At 40.7% G+C, this 21,567-nt stretch overlaps 1 protein-coding gene across 2 annotated transcripts in view; it reads left to right on the plus strand.

The window, feature by feature from the left end:
• ABCA5 (ATP binding cassette subfamily A member 5) overlaps positions 1-21,567 on the plus strand; it is a 1,464,780-nt gene that overhangs the window by 316,945 nt on the left and 1,126,268 nt on the right. For both annotated transcript variants that reach the window (XM_078654285.1, XM_078654286.1), the window contains exon 11: positions 7,189-7,247. In XM_078654285.1, coding sequence (XP_078510411.1) covers positions 7,189-7,247 — 59 coding nt within the window. The remainder of the gene's footprint in view (positions 1-7,188; positions 7,248-21,567) is intronic.

Genomic DNA, 21,567 nt, shown 5'->3' on the forward strand with positions numbered 1-21,567 from the left:
AGAATCATTTATCTGAAGAGAAGGAGAAGGAACCTAGCGAATTTTACTCTTTCTCTGATGAGAATGGTTTAAATATTCAGGAGGAGTGGTCGGATGAAACTGATTCCTTGGAGGGCTCGGAAGAATCTGAACCACCACTCAGTTCCTATGGGGAAAGCACTGATGAGCAAGACTCTAACATTAACACGATCAGAGCCAGACCTAAAGCCACCACTAGGATATTGGAAAAGGGCTCTAAGGATAACCAGACGGTTCCTAACTTACCTCCACAATTAGCTGCAACATCAAATGCCTCAGCCTCAGCAAATTTGGAGGTTTCTCAATCAGCCGTAGAGACTATTCTGCAGGCCATAGCGGCTCATAGAGAAGAGACTGCTCAAGATAGTAAGAGATCTTGCGCCGCACTTCAAAAAATGCAAGGAGTTGTTAGAAAACTCTCTAAATCATGTACTCTGATAGGTGAAAGAGTCACTGAGATGGAGGCCAGGGTTGTGACTAATGAGAAAGAGACTATGCTGAATGCTGAACGTGTTAAACTTCAAGATGCCGAGCTTGTAGATATCAAGTGGAAGCTGGAGGAGTTTGAAAACCGGCAACGTCGGAACAATCTTCGTATTTTAGGCGTCCCGGAGAAACTTGAGGGGGGGGCGATACCCGAGCTTTCGTGGTTAAACTGCTAGAAGAGTCCCTTGCCGCCCTCAAAGATTGGAACTTGAATGCAGAGGTTCAACGAGCCCACCAGATGCCATTTAATATCCCTACGAAACCGGGCATATATCCCAGAGCTATTTTGGTTTATTTTGGGAATTTTTTGGTAAGACAGATTGTTGCCGATAAAGCTAGGCCTGACAACAAAGTGCAGTATAATGATTTTGCATATTTTTCAAGACCAGACTTTTGCCACGTTACTGTGGAAAGACGTTGGCGGCTTCGTTCTCTGATCAAACCGTTTCAAGATAAAGGCGCACAAGCATATCTCAATAACCCCGCAAAGTAAAAAATTGTACATGGCGGCCTTACAAAATGTTTTCAATCAAAGCAAAGGCTTACCTAGATCAGATTTCTTAAATATTTCCAGAATACGAATGAATTTGAAAACTTTCTTGTTCTCTGTAGATATGTAGTAATTGTACGGGGGGGAAACGCTTGTCTCTTATAATTTAACTAATGGCTTAATACACCCCTAGATGATGTTTCATATGTGTTAATATTTGCATTTCTACCGGGGTCTATCATTTTTAGTATATCACTGATATTGTGTAAACGATCCGCTTCTATCCTTCTCTCTTCTCTCAATCCTTCTTTCTTTTCGTTTTGGTAATTCTATGAGTCAAATATTTTTTAAGCGGTAGATTAGACACTATGCTGTGACTGCATCACTCAGACTCTGTGTGAGTCTGATTGCCCACTGAATGGGGGGGGGGGTCCAGGGGAAGGGGGGTGGGGTTGCTAGGGGGGGACACGGGAGGGCCACCTAGGGAGGTGAAAATACAAAAGGAAAAAAAAGAACCAGGTTTTTCAGCTAAAGAAACACTTAAAAGGGTACCAAATAGAGCAGTAACAGATTTAGATAATTGTTCTATAATAAAGTTTTATATGCTTGAGGCGATGCTACAACCATTTCCTATAAACAATGGGTAGATTAAGTATCCAAACTTGGAATGTTGGAGGGTTATTAACAGGGGATAAGCGCAGATGCTTGGCTGAGCTGCTTAAACTAACCCCAGTAGATGTACTATGCCTCCAAGAAACCCATGTACCATGGATCAAAAAATCGTGGTTAAATATGAATGGGTACAATCTATTAGCTGTCTCCACACAATCCTCGAATATAAGGTGGGTAGCAATACTCGCGAAGAACAATCTTGGACCAAGTGTACGATACCTTTCAGATCCCCATGGCAGATGGGCTATTGCTAAACTCGCTTGTGGTATAACCATTTGCACGGTATATGGCTCAAATCAAGATGATCCCACAATCTTTGAAGAATTAGAAATCGAATTGCCTACTTGGCAGGGCCCGCTAGTTTTGTGTGGTGATCTTAATATCTCATTAATACCACCATTATCTAATATCTCCTCTAAAACAAAATACCGAGGACATAAACCCAGAGTATACAAAGCTGTCAGGAGGCTTATAGCTAATTTTGGCTTAACTGATAAGTGGTTACAGAACAATCCATACGATCAAGGATTTACCTACTTCTCTCATCCGCATCAAAAACAGGTTCGAATCGACTACATATTTGCTACTGGAGAGGTCATTTCACAATCAGATATAAAAAAAATTCCACGAATAATTTCAGACCACAATGCATTAATCCTTGCAGTTACAATCACTCCTCTTTCCGCTCAACAACGATCTTGGTCATTTGACAGGAAATTACTCTCGTTTATTGAATTCATTTCACACATTAAAAAATGGACTGAAGAGTTTTTTAATATAAATCGTTTCAGCGCGTCTAGAAACGTAGTTTGGGATTCATACAAATCCGCCTTAAGAGGAGAGATCTCCAGTTTTCAATATGCCGCACGAACCAAAACTAGAAATTTTTATGAAATAAAGTTGTCTGAACTGACTAAAGCTGAATTCGAGCACACCTCCCTGATTGAACGGGGCAAAGATTCCAATAATCAATGGCTTCGAGTTGCGGTTTTAAAAGCTGAACTTAATACTGATCTAAGCCAAGAAGCAGCTCAAACTTATAGAGCCTATAGAAAGAAGGTTTACGAAAGTGGGGAAAAAATAGGTAAACAATTGGCATTACGAACACATCAAAAAAAAAATTCCAATAATATTACCACTATTGTAGATGGTGGACGGACTTACGTCCAACCGACAGATATTATTCTACAATTCCAACGATATTATCAAAATGTATACTCTGAAGAAGTGACTAATTCGGAAAAAGATATTGATACCTTCTTGGCTGGCTTTCTTAATAATTCAGCAGCCACCAGCTTACTAGATAATGAGGTGAGAGAAGAACTTTAAGCCGAGATCACATTGGATGAAGTTGTTGTAGCCCTATCACTTTTATCTTCTGGTAAAGCAGCAGGCCCTGACAAATTGCCAATTGAAATTTATAAAACCCTTAGTCTCCAACTAAGCCCCCTATTACTGGATTTATTTTTGGGTGTTCAGTACAATGGCATTCCCCCACGTTCTTGGGATGAGGCTAGTATTATAGTTTTTTTCTAAGAAGGGAAAATCACCCGAGCAGTTGACTTCGTATTGCCCCATTTCATTGATAAATTCGGACTCCAAATTATATGCCAAAGTGATGGCTCTCAGACTCAGCGGGATCATTGGGCACCTGGTCTCTCCGTGGCAGCATGGCTTCGTTCCGGGTAAAGGGACCACCGACCATATTCGCCGGGCTATTGCCCTATTTGATGCCATGTCTGTCGTGGGGGGCAAGATGTCTATGATCCTGCTTGACGCTGAGAAAGCCTTTGATCGTGTTTAATGGAACTTTTTGTGGGTTGCCATGGCACGTCTTAATTTCGGCCCTAAATTTCTTAAATCTATAAAATCCATGTATCATCAACCTAAAGCAAGAATTTCATTATCAGGTTTGGAATCCGTTTTTATTAACATTACAAGAGGCACAAGACAAGGGTGTCCCTGCTCACCTTTACTTTTCGCCCTTTATATTAAACCCTTTATCCTAAAATTGTTAGAAAATAATATCAAGCCAATCCTATGTAATCAATATGAAACTAAGTTTTGGCATACGCTGATGACATCGCGGTATTAACAACTCACCCGATAGAAGCGTTGCACGAAATTGAACAGCTCTCCTTGCAATATGGCAACTACTCGGGTTACTCTCTGAATAGGGGAAAAACCATTGTATTGTGCAGACAACATTGTATGCTTAGATATAAGAATAGGAAAAAAAAGCTGCGTATCTTGGTGTGATCTTATCTACTAATACTAAGACATTAGTTAAAAATAACTTTGATCCACTTATAGATAAGATCAAGACAGATCTGGACAGGGTAAATGGTTTATATCTTTCCATTATTGGTAGGGTGAATTATTTGAAAATGAATATACTACCGAAATGCCTTTATCTTTTTCGATCAATCCCTTTAATTGTAGATCCTAAGATAATTATGTTAATCAACAAGCTCATTTCTAAATTTGTTTGGCAATATGGGAAAATTAGACGGTCACTGTCTTACCTATCCATTCCATTCAATAGAGGTGGCCTTACAGCACCGAATATTATCCTGTATCATTGGGCAGCTTTTTTAAAACACTTAAAACCAATGATTCTAGAATCACCGTCTATCTCTGGTACTACTAACACCACAATCCCTACAATTTATGAATTGGTAGTTGGGCAAGAAGCCAATGGTCTATTATTAAGAAAAACTGAAAATACCCACTATAAACAACTTAAGGGCGAAATCATTAAAAGCGCCTGGCTAATTTGGAATCAGATACTTAAACATATGCAGATCGGCAAAATTAACCGGTACACGCCCCTACTCCAATCCACTATTACTTCTGGTCTCGTTTTTGATCATACGGCTAAGAAATGGCAAAGATTGGGCATAAGAACAGTTAGAGATGTTTGGGTAAATGGCCCACATACTACATTTCAAGATCTAAAAACAAAATTTGGTCTTCCTGAAGGGGACTTTCTCAAATTCGCCCAACTTCATGCAAAATTAAAAGCAAAAAGGGACTTAATCAGTCTCCAGAAGAACGACCTAATAGAAGCATGAACTATCTCAAAAACTAGGATAGGAACATTCTATGATATTCTTCTAACAAATATTAATGACGATATCGAGAAAACAGAAACTAAATGGGCGGTAAAATTAAATAACCCTGATATTGATATAGATAAAGTACTTGATATAAGCAATAATTTGTTTATGGCTAGCAATTTAAGGGCACAATTGTAAAATACAATATATGATTTATATTTTACTCCGGCTAAACTATTCGTGTGGGGTAAAAGGGAGACTGATCTATGCCCACGCTGCTCACAAGGCCCAGCGACATTAACGCATATGTTTAGTAGCTGCCCCGAACTTCTTCTTATAAAAAGTATGATTGCTTCATTTTGGGAGAAAGTTTTCCATCATAAATTTCCCGAATCTGACACCCTATATGTTCTGGAGTATGACAGCTTGCTAAACCTAACTAAATCAGAACAAAGACTAATATTTATAGGTACAGCTGTACTGAGATTAATTTTATCTGCTCGCTGGAAGGATAATCTTCCCCCTAGCTTTCAAATGTGGTCAGCTCGTTTTCTTGCTGTCTTTAATTATGAATCTGCAATATTTGCCACCAGGGGATCTAAAACAAAACTTCGTGGTGAAGAACTTTGGCGCCCAATCTCTATTTGGAAAGAAGGTTTATTTCCTAGCGGAATTGGCTGAGTTTTATGAGACTCTGTCTAGTTATGTTATTGCTTTTGTAATCCCCGTCAACACATTTGCTTTTCTGCTCTGTTTTCTCGATAATTCTCGCATATTATATCTGCTACTGATTATATCATCTTCTTTTTTTTTTGTTGTTTTTTATATATTACTGAGTTCAAATGTATGTACTTTATTCAATGTCTTTATGTTAAGTGTAATGTCTTATGCTGATACTGGTTCTTAATAAAAAAATAAAAAAAAGAGATTCGAGTCAATGAATAAATCACCCCAGGTCATTAGGCCGGCAGCGGTCCAGCCTGCCATTTCAGGGCGCATCGCTCTTGTAAAAGGGCCGGGAAGTAACCCAAGTGGTAAGTCGGGCGTAGGGCAGAGGTGAGTGATTTGTCTGTAAGTAACGGGTCCAGCAGCTGGAAAATATATTTCTTGGCTTCTTCAGGATCTCTGTCTCGGAACCATTAAGCCACACAACAACTCTTTAACATCTAAATGTTCCTTTTGTTTACTGTTGGAGGAATCTGTGGATCATTTCCTGTTACCCTGTCCCAGCTATTCTTAACCCCATAAGAAATGGATTATCCCAGTGTGTAAGCGGCTGGGTATTGTCCATTTTTGGGAAGCATCTAGGATCTTTAGATATTTGTGTTTAGCGTCTCTAGATTCTTATTGTCACTGTGTAGAATTGGAATCAACAAGTTACCTGTGACTGTATAGTGGAAGAAATATCTCTTGTCTTATGTGCTGCTAAAAGTTGAGTCACATCTGCATTCTTCCTTGTCAGTGGAAGATTTTTCAAATTGAATATTTGATGGGGGTAAGAAGGGTAACTGGATTTTTGTACTGTAGCGGGCTGATTTTTACGCTATTTTAATCTTTTGAAACACATTTTGTACTATTATAACATGTTTTGTGAGACAGAAAAATGTCTATCTGTTGTTATGGTTAACCAAGCCGAAATAAAGTATTGAAGAACAAAACTAGTTGTCATTGAGACCACAGAGTCAAGTGCGGGAGGGATTGGACTTTGCTCAGTTTTTCAGAGCCATAGTAGGATGCACCTAGGAACAATAGAGGCAAATGGCCCCAGCCTCAATGGCTGTAGCCCAGTAACCCCTGCCTGCCCAGTTAATCCCCCCCGAACAAAGTCTGACATTTCCCTCCGGTATTTTTTGTCTCCATCTTTTCATTCTGCTCTCAATTCCATGACATATCACTGCTCCTTACTATGCTATGTTTCTTTTTTGCACCTGTGCTATTTTGTATGTTCTACCTTTCTTTTCTGTGCACCGCAAGCATTTTTTCCTCCCTAACCATTTTTATATGCCACAGATTTAAGCACTAATCTTTCATTTTTTGTGTTTGGTATGCTTATTACGACTCACCTCCCCTGTTTCTAAGGCTCTGTTTTGGGATCCCTAATTATATGGCTGGTCCTTAATTGTGCCCCTTTCCTTTATGCTGCTCTTAGTTTTTCTTCTGTTCATTATGTACCATTGGTTTGATGTAGTGTCCCTAATGATTCATATTGTCCCTGGTCTTTCATGATGTCTCGCGTCCTTAGTCTTTCATTATGCCCTTGCTCCCCCGTGTACCCCATGTTCTATAATGTACCTCTGGTCTTTTGCTGGGTCCTTCTCTGTGTCTCTACTCCATCCTTGGTCTTTGATTTGTGTCTTTTTTTATGCCCTCGGTAAAGAAATGTGCCCTGTTTCATAAACATATACTCAATCAAAGTGATTATTTATTGTCCTAAAATGTTTTGTTTAATTTTTTACCTCTCAGAATCACTGGTATTCAAAAGACTTTCAGAAAGAAGGATGACAACATGGAGGCTCTCAGAGGTGGGTGACTACTTTTTCTCTATTTGTAACTTGTCGTGTTTTATTGATTAGCCAGACTCATGTTGTGCTTGCTGTGTCCACCAATACATCTTGATAATAACGTGGTCTATCTTAACCACTGCAGTTATTTAACCAACTGCCCTTTCAGCTATGCCCACATTTTGTTGCTCTCCCTCCAGTATTTCACTAGTGGTAGTATTAGGCATATATGTTTACTCTGCATTTGTTACAGTATCTATGAATGGTCTTCTAAAATCATCAATTAAACATTATAGAATATTTGCAACAACGCACCTGAATATGTTTACTCTTATAGCTTGAGGAAGTAGGAAGATTGTTCAATGACACAGACATCAGGTTGTAATTTTATCAAAACCACTGATGTGCCTTGGAATCTCTGTGCAGCTTGAATTTAGGCCAATTGATTTGCCCATTATTTCTGTAGTAAGATACTTTATTTGTCTAATACTATCCTGGCTGGCAACCTAAAGTCTTTAGGTCTTGAAAGTTCTGCCTTGATGTGGCTTGTTTCTTTCCTAAAAGACCGTACTTTTCAGATCTTTTCAGCTAATGTGAGATTCAAGCCACAAGCCCTGACTGCTGGTGTTCCACATGGTTTCGTTTTGAGCCCCTGGCTTTTTATTAACAACTATTTCCGTCCATTGGCGGACTTAATAGCGAATTGAGGGCTTATCTTTTTCAGGTCGAGCCTAGCGCAGCGCTGCTCTAGGAAATGACCTTTTGAAATTGGTCAGCTCTTTTCAAGCACTTGTGCTTGTGCTGGCATCCACGTTGCGGGAACGAGCAGTGGCTCGCCCTTGGGTCATCTGTTTTTCTAAATTCCTTTAACTTTTGTGCTTTTTCGAGCGATATACAGCCATGCTCTAGTTTATCAATGATGCTTTCAGCTCACTATGTGCCTCCTGACACTCAGACAGGGGTTGGTGACATTTATACAGCAGATGCTTTGCTTTTGCTAAAGTTCGTGCTTCAATAAAATAATTGAATGAATTTTCTAAATACCACACGCATTTGGGAGGCAGAACCACTAGAACGAAGTGAGACGGTAGCCGGATATATATTGTATGGCACGGGAACTTCAAACGGGCAAATTCTGTTTGTGTTTGTGCCAAACACGCAACAACGCAACTTGGCACTGTAATGTCTTCAGAATGGCAAGGGGCTGGAGGGGGCTTCTCTTATGCATACCTTCTCAGGCATAAAGAGTTGTAAAAGTGCCCCCTGTTGCTATGTCGCTTTCACTTTCGCGGCCCCGCTGCCGCGCTTGTTTATCACTGCATGTATCCTGAATCATCTGTCTGATCTGTCTACATACGGAGCCATTCTCCTGTTTACCATTACACAGTACTGTTTGGTGGATGTAAAATTCAGCTAGGCCCCTGTTTATTCTGCACATGTATTGTACGGTGTGCGGTTCTGAGGTATGTAATATCAATACCCATAAGTAATCGCTTACCACACCAGGGCATTGTGTGATCTGTGGCATATGCAGGCATGTTTATCACTTCAGAGGTATTTCACTGTGTGTGTAAAACACAGGCATGTCCCGGTTCATCCCTGCGCATGTATGTTAGGTATGACCTGTACAATATACAGCCATGCTCTTGTTTATCAATGATGCTTTCAGTTCACTCTGTGCCCCTTCACACTCAGACAGGGGTTGGTGAAATGTATACAGCAGACGCTTTGCTTTTGCTGAAGTTCGTGCTTCAATGAAATAATTGAATGCATTTTTTTTAATACCACCTTCACTTGGGAGGCAGAGCCACTAGAAGGAAGTGAGACAGCAGGCGGAAATATATTGTGTGGCACAGGAACTTCAAACGTGCGAATTCTGTTTGTGTTTGTGCCAAAAACTCAACTTGGCGCTGTAATGTCTTCAGTATGGCTAGGGGCTGGAGGGGGCTTCTCTGCATGCTTTATGTATATCTTCTCAAGCATCACGAGTTGTAAAAGTGCCACCTGTTGCTGCAGGCCAAAGGGGACATATGCAAACACTTACACACAACTCCTGCCAGGATTAAATATATGGCTGTTTGTAGAGTGGGGCCATGTGAACTTGTTCTTGCTAAAATGTGTCATTAATGTAAAGCACAAACTTCTAGAACCTTCCTTGATTTTTTAGAAAGATTAGAAATGTCTGGCGCTTTTCCCCGTTGCACATAAAAGGGCAATTACTTTGGACAGTGCGGAATGACAATGCGAGTGTCCTGTTTTGTTTTATCAACATGAAGAGGCCTGCCTGCTTACATTCCAGTCTGATGCCATGTCATTGAAACAGGAAGAAGGCGTTCTTTTACACACGGAGCACTCTAAGTGGACACGTGGAAAAACACGGGAACTGTGTCTGTCGCTGTCTTTTTGAAAGGTCGGTCCATCTCTCCACAAGCCTCGGTCTCTTCTTCTCTCTGTTTTCCAGGGCGTCTTTCTATCTTTACCTGTTTGTCTCTTCTGCTGTCTGTCTCTATCTTTTCCACTGACTCTGCATCTCTAGCTTTTCCACAACTTGCCCCGGCCTCTCTCTGTTCCCCAGTTTCTCTGACTTTTACAATGTGCCTGTCTGTGCCTGTCTCTGCCTCTTGTCTGCTTTCTTCTCTCTATCTTCCACTGACTGTCCCTGCCTCACTCTCAAGCGTCAATCTCTGCCTCTTCCTTTATCTTTCATATATGGCCATGGTGCAGCACACCAGAACCAAAAACAAACCACAGAAATATTTCCGAGCAGTTGAACAGCACTCCCAAGCAACAACTTCAAGTCGCACAAACAAAAGCATTGGCATAGCCAATAGGTCTCGCTTTTGGGACCTTATAAGTATTTAGTTATGAAGCACAATATCCCTGGTGCAACAACTTTTTTTTTTTTTTTTTGCAAACACAATGCCGATATGGTTTATTTCATTTTTTTTAAGTTTTGAAAACCTTTATTTGACAAAGTCAATACAATCAGAACACATTTGCATCAAATCAGAGCGACTTACGCAATGGAATTTAGCCAAACATCATAAGTCTAGTGACATTACCAGCATACAAGACTTAGAAAATCATGGGGAACTGCTATAGCACCACAACCAACGCAAATACTGAAGAGGGAAGGGAGATAACTATAAGGATGAGGGCAGGCACAGTGAACAAGGAAAGCATGGGGAGAGAGGGAGACCGTTACTGGCCAGCACCGGCTGCCGCCGCGAGCTGAGTGCCGGCGGGAGCACGAAAAATATAAAATTAAACTTTAAAAAACAGATGACTTTGAAGTGTTCTGGTAAACGCTCTGGCTGACTTACTGGTTTTCTCAATGGGGCAGATAAAGGGAATCTCACGCTTTTTATTTCTGTAGCATCATACTATTTTTCAAGCTTCAGCTTTTGGTTGTGAGTCAGGCCAAAGACAAAAAAGCCAGTCTCTTTTGAAAGTTCAGGACTAATCACTAGATTTATTGCCCCTACCTTAGCTGTGTGGAAGAGGATTGTGCAATCTGCAAGGGATTTTTTTTAGCTGGTCAAAGAAATACTGCGCGAGAAGACTACTTTCATTTCTTAGCAACGCAAATTGTTCTCTGGCTTAGATGCTCTGTGCATATACTTGTCTTCTTTTGTTACCCTTTATCTCCAGAAATTTCCTTAAGTGCAAACAGTGAAGTGGTACCAAAAAGAGGACATGTCTGTTAAAGCCAACATTGGTATGAAGTAATTGGCTATTTTTAGCCTTTGATAAAGAAACATTTCTGACCTTATAGAAATTCCAGACTTCTTGGTTCTGTAGCCATAAATGTCCACATCTGGTACTCTAGAGTCACCCCCTTCTGCGCTGCAGTACTAAGACCCTGGGTGCTGATTACAAAGCCCTTGGGCCACTAAGGAGAACTTAAAAGTTTAATTTTCTCAACATCGATAAGAACTCCCCTTCTCCCCCACTCCTCCCCCCCCCCCCCCCGATACTGATACCAGTGGTAATTATGCTGTTTGTTCCTTTGTTGGATGCTTCATTAATGGGGGTAAATCTTTACACATGGTGCCAGACAATACTTCAGAGATGGCGCACCGTATAAAGGATCAGAACTTGGAATCAGAGAAAAAAATCATCAAAACTTTCAAAGATGTCCATTCTCATCTTCTGCCTTCTCTTCACTTCTGTTCCTTGTATTATGGCTTTATTGACCATAGCTCATTTTACAATTTTTTTCCCCTGAGCCACGTTTTTTCAAGTTCTTTAGTTTCACAGTGCTGTTTATCTTTTTGTAAAGCTTTGCTTCTGTGTTAAATTAAATAAACCTTCTACTTTTCAGTATATGGGCGCTATCTAAAACAGGTATACAATAAATTTAAGGTATTTCTTCCTACTCTGCTGGAGCCAGCACCACATGAGATGGGAGTGACAACAACCTTTCTCAGTCACATCTTATTTCAGCCCTACCTTTACCCATCCCAGCGCTGCTTGTTTCTACCAAATAGAAAGGTGGACACTCATAAATGCCCAACCGTGAGAGGAAAGCAAAGACTCATGAAAATTATGGTTCTGGGACCTTCTCTGCAACCATCTATGGATAAGAACCTATCCTGTGTAGTCAGGTAAGTACACTGACAACTACATTTGGGAGAGCCTGCGAATAACAGAACCTACTCTCTTTCCCAGACTGCAAGGACATTTTGAAATATCAGACACTCATAAAGACAGTGGCTAACGTTGTTAACATCCCCATGCAAAGTAGGGTACGATGGTGTGATTATTTGGTAAGATGCCGTGATTTCTATAATACATGTTGAAGCTGGAAAAAACCTTCATAGTGCTAATTCTGTTACATGTTTGAAAAGCTTACTTGGCCGAGGTCTTTTTTTAAGGTAATGGAACTCCGAAGTGAGGTGACTTACAAAACATGGAAAGTACCCCTTGCCCTACATTATAAGGATATTGCAAGTCAGTGAGAAGTTCCATGGTCGTATAGAGGAAAGGGGCCAAAGGTTATGAACCTCTGATGTGAGTAGCAATAGCCTTATTATGTAAAACATGGTGTAGTTTATTCATTGTAATACATGGTCACACCATTACCTTTCCCAGAAACCATCTAAATACTTGATGCATAGCTCTCTCATATGAAAGCATGTTTGCTAACATGAACGAAAATCGAATCTCTAGTGCGAAATTTGACCTACCAAAAAAGCTGTTAAATATTTGTTGCAAAAATGCAGAAAGATTCAAATTTTTTCTAATGCTATTTAAAGAGTAACGTGGGCATTGGGAAGTCTGAATTCACCAATAACCAGTTAACATAGTTGAGTTCTGTGGTCATTTCTTGACTGGCTCTGTCCCAGGTCACTTATTTTTATTAGAGATAAAGTCCCCATTGCTGCATATCATAAAGATTTTTCCATGACCATAAAGAAGAATGCAATTTAAGGCCTATCTCTTTTCTAAGGTTATGGAACTCTAAGGTGACTTTCAATATCTTTATCATGTGCAGTTGGGGGTACTTTAATCCTTATAATAAATAGTAACATCAATAGTAACATTACCTCAAACTACTTAAATCCTTGGTGCACAGCTCTTTCATATGAAAGCGAGGGCATGTTTGCAAAATGGAAGAATAAAAATAGAGTGTCTAGTGCAATAAGAAACGCATCAAAAAAAGCTGTTAGATATTTGTTGGACCTAAGCCTCGAGGACATTCAAATATAGAGCGAGACGGCTTACAGGGCTTATAGCGACTACAGCACAAACTGAATTAAAACTACAGCTGCATGATTGGCACTTTTCTTCTTCTGTGTCGAGAGGCCGAGAATCTGAGATATCTTTTTTTCGAACTCCACGTCCGCCTGCCTCGACTCTACCTTGGCCCTGCCTGATTCCTCATTGCTCATTGCAGCGTGCACATCGTTCTCGGCGCTGTATCATCTGTTCACTGCTCTCACCGCCCTCTGCACCTACCTTTAACCTTCCTCTCGTCATCTGCTGACTTGCTAGCAGACATTTTAAAGCTGACTCCTCATTGCTCATTGCAGCGTGCACATCGTTCTCGGCGCTGTATCACTGTTCACTGCTCTGCACCTGCCTTCAACCCTTCTCTCGTCATCTGCTGACTTGCTAGCAGACATTTTAAAGCTGCGCATGCTTCGTTGCCTAGGAAGCAACAGGAGCACGGAGCGCAGGGTCAATAGCAGAGCCAAGAGTTGACCATTTAATCGAAGAAAAGAAAAAGATAACAATTGTGAATGCGAGAACAAACGAGGACGCAGCCGAGTAGGCCACAACGAAAGCAGGAAAAGGAGCAGGAAACATATATAAGAACAGGAGCAGGAGCAGGGGAGAAAGCAGCGATGCGGAGGGGGTTGGGACCCCTATTAGACCCAAATAGCACTCCCAATTCTGCGATCAAGCTACAATACAGCATCCATGTAACTAATATAAACTGGGATACTATTACTATTAAGAGCCATAGTAGATCGATTACTGGTTCAAAAAAAAGGGCCTGGCCTGTTCTGGCAGTTTTATTAAACAAAAGCTTAATAGGAAAAACACCAGCTCCCTCCAGAAAAGCAAAGGGTCGAAACAGGCTACGGAGTCAGGTGCAAGTTCTAATACAATTGCAGGGTATGGCTGGGAATATCGCTGGTGATAACGGAATAGGGGCACAACCAGAGCAAAGCCTATCACAGATTATCCAAGATAGAGGAGAAGGGGAAGCCCTAGTCTTTCAAGATATGCAAGATATGCAAGATACCCATGAGATGCAGACACAGTTGAAGAGGCAGGTACAGACCCTTGAAATCCCAGAGAGCACAGAGAGCCCGGAAAATCGGGGGAGACGGGAGGACACCAAAAGCATTCAAAGCGCAAAACACCCTACCCCGCAGAAAACTAAGGACATACAAAGGCGACCTGAAACTAGAGGATCTAAAGCTAAAGAGAGTAATGTGGAGAGTACTGAATATATCGAGAGAGACAAGAATAAAAATAAAAATAAAAATAAAAACCCAGAAAAGGTCAAGGAAAAGGGAAAACTGAAACAGAAAGAGAATGAGAAAGAGAAAGAGAAAGAAAAAGAGAGGGGGAGAGATACAGAGGACACAGAGGACAACGCAAATATGGAACTAATGGCCAAAAAAGCACAGAGGCTACAAACAATAAAAAATCTGAAAGCTGCCGCGAAAAACACTGGACTCCCAGCTTCGTCACAACCTAGGATTTCTAACATTTTTAGTCCGCTAGCCAAGGAAGGACCAAGCAACTCTACAAAAATTGAAACGAGCAACTCGGCAGGCAATGTGAGCGGTACTTGTGGGGGTGACACTGGTGCACCTTTGGAGAAAATCAGTGTGGAGGCTGTAAAAGGGGTCCAAGGCCCGAAATCAGGAAACCAGATATTAGACCCAACTCTGGGAGTCGAAGAGAGCAGGACACCTACACCTATAAATACAACTATAACTGCAACCACAATCGAGCAAAGCGAGCAAATTAAGAAAAGAGAGAATCTCCCTCAGCATCTAAGGGGAGTATTGAGCCATGAGCAAACCTCCTCCTCTCCCTGTGTGCAAATATCCTCCCCTGAGACAATGCTACAGCTAGGAAATATTGTACCTACCGAGGAATCAGACTCAGACTCAGACCTATATGAAACGGGGATGTCCACCTCTAGCGAAACAAGTGAACCAAGTGAAACAAATGATGAACAAATACCAGATGCAGTAACCTCGGAGATTGTAGACTCCAATGAGTCCAGAAAATGTAGTGAAACCTGTCAACTCACGAACTCAAGGAAAAAATTGGAAAAAAAGAGGGCAAGAGACAAAAGAAGAAGTAACGTAACAAATGAAGAGACTACAGATCCCGGTAGCAATACTGACCAGGCAAGAGCAAGATTCAAACCCACTCGAAAAAGCCTGATCTTAAAATCACCGGGAGAAGCAGAAATCCTTAATCAGCACAGCCTGGATGAGACAGCAGGGAGAAATCAAAAACAAACTGGAAATAGACAGAGCTCGGGAACAATGGGCGAGCCCTCGCTGAGCGAAGTACTGAGCTCCATTAAGAACTTTCATAAGGACATAAAAAAAGATGCCCAAAGGAATCATGTTGCCATTGAAAAACTGCAAGGGGCAATTAAAAAGGTGGGCAATATCTGTACTGAAATCTCGGATAGAATGGCCTCTGTGGAAGTACGTGCAGAAAATTTGGAAACTGATGTAATTAAGCTACAAAAACAGGAGAAGGAACATGATGGGATTATAAAGGACCTAATGATGAAAGTTGAAGATCACGAAAACAGATCGAGAAGGAACAACCTGAGGTTCCTTGGAATACCCGAAGGTTTTGAGGGGAACGACCCAAGGGGCTCGATGATCAATCTACTAAAATCGGCCTTCCCGGAACTTGACACCTGGGACATGGATAGAGAAATCCAGCGGGCCCATCGATTTCCTTTAACACTACCCAAACACTCCCAGAAAACACCCCAATATCCTCGGGCTATCCTGGTCCACTTCGGGAACTTCCTCCTACGAGAAGCCATCTATGATCTGGCAAGGCCTACAAAGCAGAGGCCACACAAAGACTTTATGTTCTTTGCCAGACCAGATTTTGCCCACGCCACCGTTGAGAGAAGGTGGAGAATGATACAATTATTTACGCCCTTTGAGAAAATTGGAGCGACAGTCTTCCTACAAAATCCGGCCCGATTGAAAATAGTATATAAGGGATCCACAAGAAGCTTTTTAAGCGAAATCCAAGCCGAAGCCTACCTGAGGGAAATTTCAGAGACTGGGAAAGGAAATTTGAAAAAATAATAACAAAAAAAACCAAAATAAATAAATAAATAAAAGAGGGGAATTGACAATTCAGCAACTAGCATGGGAAACAATCAGATGGGGTGGGAGAGGGGAAAAACTTTAAATAACTGAGAACTAAAGTATGTTTTATATAATTTGATTTCTCATAAAACCTAAGGGTCAATGTCTAATTTCATAATTGACCCCACCCACTCGAATCAAGTATATAGGGCCAGCTCACTGGGTGCGCTGAGGTGCTCAGACCACACAGACGCCCACACCTGGGTACCCGGGGACCCAGGAAGCCTCATAGAATGGTAAGGGGGGGAGCGGGGGGGCCGAGGGAGGGGTTGAGGGAGAATGGGGGGGCACAAGACCAAGGGATTTCGAGCACAGGGAGGTTGGAAAAGACATTGCGAAGGGGTATAGAGATAGACACAGACAAATATACAAGTATGAGGACATTAGGCAATCTATAATAGTTCTAACAACAATATGGCTACACTAAAAATAGTCTCACTTAACATATGTGGCCTCAACGATATTAAAAAAAGACAGAAGGTCGCAGTGGGGTTGAAATCAATGGAAGCTAACATCGTCTATATGCAAGAGACACACATTGAAGGATCTCAGCAATATTTGCTTAAAACACTGGGGTATAAACTTATTATTGCTTCAACACAGGGCGTACGAAATAAGGGGGTGGCGATTTTAGCAAAAGGGGGCGGGCTCCAATTCAATAGAGTGTTGTCTGATAAATTCGGCAGATGGGCAATTGCTGAATGCCTGTATAATAGTGGGAACAGACTGACACTTTGCACCATCTATGGGAGCGTTTCAGATGAACCAGAGATGCTGATTGATATATCCAACGAGCTAACACACTGGCCCCTACCCCTCATCATCTGCGGGGATCTCAACTTACATCTGCCAGGGGATTGGACAATTGGTCCTGATTACAAATATCATGGTAGGAAACCAAGAGTTTTCCAAGCACTAAAAGATTTGTGCATTGTACATGGTCTAATAGATGGCTGGCAACATAATCATAATGGAGAACCCGGATTCACCTTTTATTCATATCCTCATTCCCGACATGCTCGGCTAGATTATATGCTTATGACGAACTCACTGAAATCTTTGTGTTCGATAGAAAAACTTCCACGTGTACTGTCGGACCATAATCCACTAATGCTGAATTTAATATGCACCCAGACTAGGCGTCCATTTATGAACTGGACATTTGAGAGGGCATTATTGAAGAATGAAAATTATTGTCAACACATGAGGGCGTGGATCCCGGGATTTATCGAGGACAATTTGGGTAGTGCGCCTATTGCAATAGTGTGGGACGCCCTGAAGGCCGGCATAAGGGGAGAGACATTGCAATTTTCAATCAGATCAAATAGGGAAGGTAAACTCCATATGGCAGCATTACAAGAAAATCTAAGTAAAATTGAGAAGGACTTGATTATAGCAACACAACAGGGCCAGGCAATAGATAATGTTTTGACCCAGGTAGCAGTAGCTAGGAACCTTATATCAGAAATATTCGTGGAAAAAGCCATCATCAAAGCCTCATTACAGAAAGAGAAAGTATATGAGCTAAGTGAACAGGTTGGACATCAATTGGCAGTACGTATTAGAGAGGAGATATCAACAGGCACTATAAAAGAAATTCAAGATCCAAGATTAGGTTTAACATCGGAACCATCTGAAGTAAGGGCATCGTTCCAGAGATTTTATCAAGATTTATACACAGAACCTACTGTGGGGCTGGGGGACCCTGATTTATATCTAAATACAACCCCAGGGACTAGATTTGAAAAAGAAGATCAGGATATACTGGATGATTTACCTACTTGGGTTGAGATTCTCCATTCATTAAATTCGCTAGCTAGTGGAAAGGCGGCAGGATTGGACGGGATCCCGACAGAATTCTACAAGAAATTTGCTGACCAATTAAAAAAAATAATGGCAGCACTCTTCATTCAGATATTCCAGGGGGAGAGCCCACCAGCCTCATGGTCAGAGGCTAAGATTGTGGTGTTCCTGAAAAAAAATAAAAACCCTCTTGACTTAGGATCTTACCGTCCTATTACATTGATCAACGGTGATTCCAAAATTTACTCGAAACTTTTAGCAACTAGACTTGCACCAAAAATAAATAAAGTAGTATCATATTACCAGCATGGGTTTATACCAGGAAGGTCAACAACTGACCATATACAACGAGTAATCTCTTTATTTGATTACACGGAGTCAACAGGAGACCCTATGGCGCTTATCCTGCTGGATGCAGAGAAGGCGTTCGATAGGGTCTCCTGGAGATTTTTATGGGCTGCAATGTCTCATTGTGGAATCACCAACAGATTCATCAAGGCTACCCAAAGGCTATACAATAATCCAAGCGCCAGGGTATTGGTAAATGGGCTTCTATCGGAGAATTTTTCGATTTCAAGAGGGACAAGGCAGGGGTGCCCTTGCTCCCCTCTCCTTTTTGCAATTTACATTGATCCATTCATCCGATGGCTGGAGAACCTTGCATCAATCCCCCCGATTCAAATACGCAACCATAATACTAAAATCTTAGCGTACGCCGATGATATCGCGCTTGTTACAAGGGATCCCAATCTAGCTATGCCTGTGATAGAAGAAGAGGCGTATCGGTTTGGGCTAATCTCGGGCTATAAATTGAACTCCAATAAAACGGAGATTGTTCCTAATAACAGAATTACGATGAGAGACCCAAGAGTGACCAAGGAGGCAGTATATTTAGGTGTTAAAATAAACGCGAAAATTGAAAATATCGTTGTGAACAACATAACCCCTCTGATATTACGTACTAGGAAGGAGCTGATCCGACTGAATAATCTACACCTCACTATTGGTGGTCGCTGTAATGTGATCAAGATGATTTTTTTGCCTCGTTTTTTATATTTCTTTCGAACTATTTGTCTTGAGTTTCCTCCCCATATTTTCAAAACTATAGATTCTATGTTTTCTAGCTTTATCTGGGGATATAAGAAACCCAGACGGGCACTTAAATGGCTTATGCTACCAAAGGAGAGAGGAGGATTATCCCTGCCTAATTTTAAACTTTATTATTGGGCCACCGTTCTAAAATACTGTGGTAAAATGATCTCTCACGATCAAACCAGGCTATCGATCCCAACCCCGCAAGAAATTATACTAGGAGAAGAATGTACTGGCTGCTTCTGGCGGCACGTAAATGATAGCTATTTTAAGAAAGTTAAGTTCAAAACTATTGCGGGGGTGTACAAAGTGTGGATCAATGTACGTAGGCTCTTGGGGTTTGGGAGATATTCATACTATACTCCATTGAGTCTTAATAATGATCTACCAGAAATATTTCTGGGTAGCTGTATCAACAGGTGGGTCGCGGCGGGAGTGGTACAGCTGGGCTGTTTTTACACATCAGAGGGCTTTAAGATGTTTGAAGATCTACATGTAGAATATGATCTTAGCCACAGGGATTTCTTTAAGTACCTGCAGGTTAGAGATTTTTTAGCAAAAAAAATTGGCGGAAGGTGCCATTTCAGGAACAATCAACTGATTGATAATCTCAGTAAAAAAAATAACACACCTAAGATTGGGGAAATATGAGTCCCTGAATTCAGTCTTTCCAGATGATTTGAATAAACAGTATTCTTTTTGGCAGATCAAATTGGGAGTACAGCCTACTATTCCCCGCCGCGCATATGAATTAATCCAAGCATCATTAATGTCGATAAAACTACAAGCACAATGCTATAAAACATTCTTTTGTCTATATTACACACCTGAGAAAATTGCAAAGTGGGCGATAGGGAAGGGCACCACGTGCGCACGTTGTGCATTATTTGGGGCTGATATTATACATGTGTTTGCAACATGCAACACGCTAAATATTCTGATCAAAGATATATCTGAATTCTTGTCTGAATTGTGCCAAATAAGAGTGGACATCTCAACTGAAGAAATTATGTTGGGGGTAGCAAACTGTGAACGGCAGGAAAATATGCAAGGGTTGATCTTTGTGAGCATGGCAATCCTCCGACTCTGTATTGCCTCTTCTTGGCTCGATCCCAATCCCCCTACCTTCCAACAATGGAGGGCGAGGCTTCTAGCGACCTGCAGTCTTGAAGTTGCAATTTATAAAAATAAAGGATCTAACAAAAGAAAAAAGGGTCTGCAGATCTGGGCACCGTTGATGCAGTGGATTCAGAGACATACATAGGCTGCCATATATCTATTATCTCGTATTACTATCTATTCATCATGATTTAACTGCTGCCTCCGCATTTGTCCTAATGAACTTTAATGTATTAACCACAGACCCTTGAATGTAATATGTCTTTTCGTATATTATTGGTCTTGGGGGGTGGGGGGTGGGAGGGTCGAATTTGTGTATATAATGGAAAATTGTCAATAAAAAATATAAAAAAAAAAAAAAAGATATTTGTTGGAAAAAGATATTAGAATTGGTTTAATACAACTGTTTTTTTTGTTTTATAAAAGACCCAATAGCTTCAAATGTGTAGAAACATGCAAAAAGATTAAAACTTTTCTATAGTTACCTAAGGGGTGCAAAATATACACATGACCATAAATATATCTTTTCTGCTTGGCAATGTAGAGGTAGAAGAACAGAGAAGAATAAAGAAGACTCATTTTGTTTTCGTTCTTTAATCAACTGCTTTAATTATGCTCCATGACCTCACTTGCCTTTCCCCTCGGCGGCTCAAGCTAACATCAGAACTCAACTGTAATAAGATATTACAATTGAGTTCTGATGTAATTTTTTTATAGTAGTCAACTGAGTCTGCCACAAGTCACTTATTATGAAGAAATTAGAGACCGGTTTTAATACTGGGATTGCAGAATCCCATGTATTATAAATCAATTAGAGATGGGTTTTATACAGTGTTTGCAGAATCTCATGTATTATATCTTTATAATGAACAGCAAGATGTACTTTATTCTTTTTAATACATGGTCACACCATCACCCTTTTCACAAACTAATTAAATTCTTGGTGTGCTAATCTTTCATATGAGATAGGATGTTTGTAAACATGAAGAATAAAATTAGAATCTCCAGTGGAAATTGAACTCACCAAAAAGCCATTCGATATTTGTTGCAAAAAGATAGAATTCTGTGCCTTTAAGTCGTACTTGTGATTACAAGCGATTATTATAATTAAACATTATCCCATGTTCTGCAGTAAGTTTCTTAAAATGCTATTGGGCACTATTTAATGTCCTATGCTCACCAAAGTATGCCATTCTTGAAGTTCAATGTTCTGTTAAGTGGACCTCAGTCATGACTTCCTGACACTGACAAAGAAGGAGCACCATGCTTTATTGATGCACATTTTGTACTCTGTGTATTATGATCATTATTTTAAATCAAATGAGAGATTCTTTCTACTGTTTACTGGGACTTCACTCGGTATGCAAGTATCTTTATAATGCTATATGCAAAATATTTATGATTCTACATGTGCCAAGAGGCACATAATAGAAAAACAAGGTTGGATA

This window comes from Lissotriton helveticus, chromosome 7 (assembly GCF_964261635.1).
Source record: "Lissotriton helveticus chromosome 7, aLisHel1.1, whole genome shotgun sequence".
Taxonomy (NCBI): domain Eukaryota; kingdom Metazoa; phylum Chordata; class Amphibia; order Caudata; family Salamandridae; genus Lissotriton; species Lissotriton helveticus.